A 4,259-nucleotide genomic window follows, 5' to 3' on the forward strand; every position below is an offset into this window, starting at 1 on the left:
CAGGAAGGGCATCTGAGACAAGTCATCACTACAGAGAGCAGACCTGTCATACTGAGGGAGGGGAACTCAGACACCCAACCCCACACAGGGAGAAGGCAATATGAGAGGACCACGACATTTTTGTCTAGAGTCTCCACAGTTGGGCTGTGGCGTGAGGAGGGAAAGTTGGAAATCCTGACAGAGATGTGATTGAAGAAGATAAAATAAGAAAGGCCAGTATGTGGGATGGAGTCTTTGGCACACAAATCTCCCTACCCTTTAGACCTCCATTGTATCTGTGAAAAGTTATCCAGAAAACCATCAAAAGGCTAGGAAACCCTCCTGTCTGCTACGGGAGAGTTGTTTTGACAGTCAAGGCCTGTCATCTACAGAGGCATAGCTCTAGTGACATTAGTGTGAGGCTTGAGGAGGAGTGTCCTCAGCTGTGACCAGGATGGTCCAAGGGATGAGCTCCTAATCCCCTTTTGTACAGGAATCCTCCCAGTCTCATTTCACACTGACCATTCAATCTCCTCTGCCTGACGACCCCTTAGGAGATCCTGTATTTCCTGACGACAGCGGTCCTGGTATTCTTGGTGCTTGGCCAGGTTATAGAGGGCCCAGGAGAGGCCACTTGCTGTTGTGTCATGGCCTGGGAGGAAGGGAGAAGACTCCAGAGAATTGGTATGGTGGTGAGAAGGTATTTATGAGTGAACTGTGGAGTAAGAAAGAACTTCAAGATCACACTGAAATCAGCACAGGCTCTGAGGGGACAGCTCCTTTTAGACTAGCCCTGATTAAAGCAGGAATCACTGAGGCTGACATCAAGAATAAGAGAGGAATGGGTTTCTTAAGGGGAAATACTCTCTAAATCCCCAATATCCTTAGCCCCAGACACTCCAACTCCATCTCCCCTTACCCTCAAACATGAAGGTGTCAGCCTCTGCCCGAATGTCCTCGTCTGACAAAGTCTTCCTATCTTCATCCTGGAATAGTACATAATTGTAGGTTCTTGGCTTCTTTCCTTCCCATGAGCAGCTCTACCTGGGATCCCCTCCTCAGCATTCCATTAACCCGAGGCACTACTGATAGTGTCAGGTATCATACCTAGAATCCTTGAGACCTAGGCCAAATGCTTAGCTTAACTCATATTCCTATAGCCATCTATAGCACCTGAAACTGTCAGCTGGGCTCCTACTGCACTTACAGAACCACAGCATGGAAGTCACCTGATATGTTCAAAGCCCTCAAAAACTACACCGAGGACTACCCAGCATCAGATACTGTTGGAAAACACAACTAGAATAATAGAAACTTGGATTTAGAAGGGACTCTTCCCCAAAATATGAATCCCTTCTGAAGCCAAACACCCATTCCTAAGCTATGGTATACCCTGGGATATGAGGATTCTTTCATAGATGCTCTACCTTCAAATAAGTCTTGTCCCTTTCTCCTTAATACTCTCTCATGCATATTTGTACCCTAGAAATTGCATATATTTCCAGCATTCCCTAGACTCTCCTTTGCTATAGCTAGAAGCAGCCTTAATGATACTCCTCGATAAATCTATAATGTTATAATGTAGGAAATTACCCTTGATAAACCTAGAACCACAGAAACATGTTAATATGTCTGTAATTCTATTAACTACCCTAGTATGCCTAGAAATAATATCAGGGGATGTGCTTGGAGGTTATTTCTAGGTATACTAGGGTACTTAATAGGATTCCAAGCATAGTCCAGCTAGGATATACCTAGCTATACTTAGAACCCAGATTAATACTTTCATATACCTAGAAAAGCTTAGGGGTAACTATTTCATCCCACTCATGGAAGGAAAGTAAGGGATGCTTTCCCAGTAAGCACTCTTCTATGTGACTCAACTCTGTGACATGTGTTAGGGAACCATGAATCTGCCTTTGTCAACCAAGCCCTTCATCTTCCATTGGTTATCCTGGTTATCTTCCCCCACCTCCCCATGGTCCCTTGGGGCTTCTGGAAGACTCCCTCCCTTCCCACTTCTCCCTCTAGCTGTGATGTTCACCTTGGCCAGTAGCAGAACATCTATGAAGTCCATGGTCTTTCCTTTGATCTTATTCCTAAGGAAGGCCTCAGCACCTTGTTCAGCAAGGGCTTGGCGCCGGGTCTGGATGACGGCATCTGTGAAGCTGTGTACCACATGGCAAGCCCTAGAGAACTGCTTCCCCTGGCTGGTGAGGTAGTATAGACGATCCCAGTATAGGAGTGGTTCCTGGTTGCGCTTTGACACAAGGGCACTTAATTCCAAGATGGCAGAGATGTAGGGACTTGGCTTCCTATGCAAAGTATGCGGGCCTGGGTCAGAGGTCAGGAGAAATGAGAACCCTGAGAGAACCCCAGCTCTTCAGACTCCACTTGGCTCAGACTAAGTTCTTTAATGTCGTTCCAAAGCAGCCCCCTCCCAACTTGCCTGCCCTAGTCACTATCTTGACATCTCCCTAGTCTGTCACCCAGGTTCAAAACCTCTCTTGGACACAAATACCATCTGTTCTGCCTCTGCAATACAATTATTTTGCAGAGCTCTCCCTCACTCAAATCTAAGTTAATTTCAAGTCTTGTCATCATTCCCTGATGTCATGTTCCTCTTCAGGAACAAATGACAAACACAACCTGTGAGTAGTTTCCTCCCTCTCCCTCTCCCTGTCCTTCTTCCTCTCTCTCTCTTCACCTGAGGGTGCTGTGCAGAGAAAAGATGCATTTTGTTGACCAAAAGCTGCCTCACTGTCTTGGGGTTTACTGGCTAGATTTCTTTCTCAAAGACCAAACCTTAAACCCAATTCACTCTGGACCTCACAGATTAGACAGCAGTAGGGCACTGACCTCCTAGCATAGAGTCACTGCAAATAGTATATAGTAACTTTTTCTCTTTTGGTCAGAAACCCTGAGAGTATTTATTTTTATTAATGGGGCCATATCTTGACTCACTTCTTAAAGATGTCTATTCATTAAATGGGCATTTCCTCACTCAAAGTGAGAACCTGAAAAGACATTATCCCAAAAGCACCAGGGTCTCCTATTGCATCCTGGGCCATCTACAGTCATCCTGATGAATATTAGGCCACTGGACCCAGATGTTTCTGGAGGATAAAGTGAGGCTGGTTACCTTGCAAAGCCCTCTGTTACTCAAATCCAAGGCAATTGCAATTCATGTCGTCATTCCCTGTCTTTTTAGGGAAAGAAGGACAAACACAATGATCGCAGAATCTCAGACAGAAAAATGCTCAGAGGCCATGAAGGGCAACCTGGACCTAAACAAGAATTCCCTCTACAGTGTCCTTAATGGGCCCCAGAATCTAATTAAAGACCTTCAGTGACAGAAAACCTGCCTCTTTCCAAAGAAGCAAGTTTAGTTTTTGACAGTTCTAATTATTGGGAAGTGAGTTTTTCCCTCTTTAAATCAAACATCAAACTGCCTCTCTATAATTTCTACTAATTAGACATAGTTCTGCCCTCTAAAGTAAATAATGATAAATCTAATCACTCTCAAGGCCCCAAAGATAGTCCTTCAAATACTTTTGAGCTCTGTGGGGTATGGTACAACATACATGGCAACACAGCATGATGTGGCACCCATATTTAATCTCTCTATTTGGGCTGGCTTTCTCACTGTAACCAACACTCATTCACACTTCCCTGGGGAGGGAAGAGGAAGATGGGAGGCAAGTCCAGGGGGTGGGCTGGGTACTCATTCCCAGATGTCCACCTGGTCATGGTCAGCCATGCTGTTACACTAACTCTGAGCCTCTTGCCCATGTTGCCCATTTATACAGTCACAATGATGCCGGTAACTATAAAACATGAAACATTAGCTAACTGCAAAGGCAAAAGCAAAAACAATCACATCAATGTTCAATAGAAGACAAAAGCGAGAATAACCATAAGTCCACCTACATAAACCCTGGGTCTCACTCTCCTACCAGTTTACAAGGATGCAGAGAGTGGGCACAAAACTATAGAAACCTAGCAGTGAGAAAAGGGCAGGACAACCCATGTGTGGGTATTAATGTCCTTTGTAGATAACAGTCTGCAGTGCTGTCACATACAGGGCAGAGCAACTCCTATTGCACTTCTCTAGAGCCCTCTGTTGAACAAAGACCCTTCTCTGCTTACCTTGGGCCATGGAAGCAGCATTAAGCTCTTTCAGTAAATGATAATATGATGTCCTCTCTCTTAAAAACATTTCCTATAAGTATGGGAATCTGTAGAGATTTATCAATCTGTTCCCTGTGCTATGGAGCGTG

At 44.8% G+C, this 4,259-nt stretch overlaps 1 protein-coding gene across 1 annotated transcript in view; it reads right to left on the minus strand.

Annotated features, from left to right (window-relative positions):
• Positions 1-501: 501 nt before the first annotated feature.
• Positions 502-4,259, minus strand: part of LOC138141776 (leukotriene-B4 omega-hydroxylase 3-like) — a gene marked incomplete at both ends in the record, with an annotated part of 9,206 nt that continues 5,448 nt past the window's right edge. Inside the window, 3 exons of the mRNA XM_069062636.1 lie at positions 502-631; positions 899-965; positions 2,024-2,294. Coding sequence (XP_068918737.1) covers positions 502-631; positions 899-965; positions 2,024-2,294 — 468 coding nt within the window. The remainder of the gene's footprint in view (positions 632-898; positions 966-2,023; positions 2,295-4,259) is intronic.

This window comes from Petaurus breviceps, unplaced genomic scaffold, assembly GCF_028583685.1.
Source record: "Petaurus breviceps papuanus isolate PSGF00001 unplaced genomic scaffold, PetGlider_PUasm1.0 90468, whole genome shotgun sequence".
Lineage (NCBI taxonomy): Eukaryota > Metazoa > Chordata > Mammalia > Diprotodontia > Petauridae > Petaurus > Petaurus breviceps.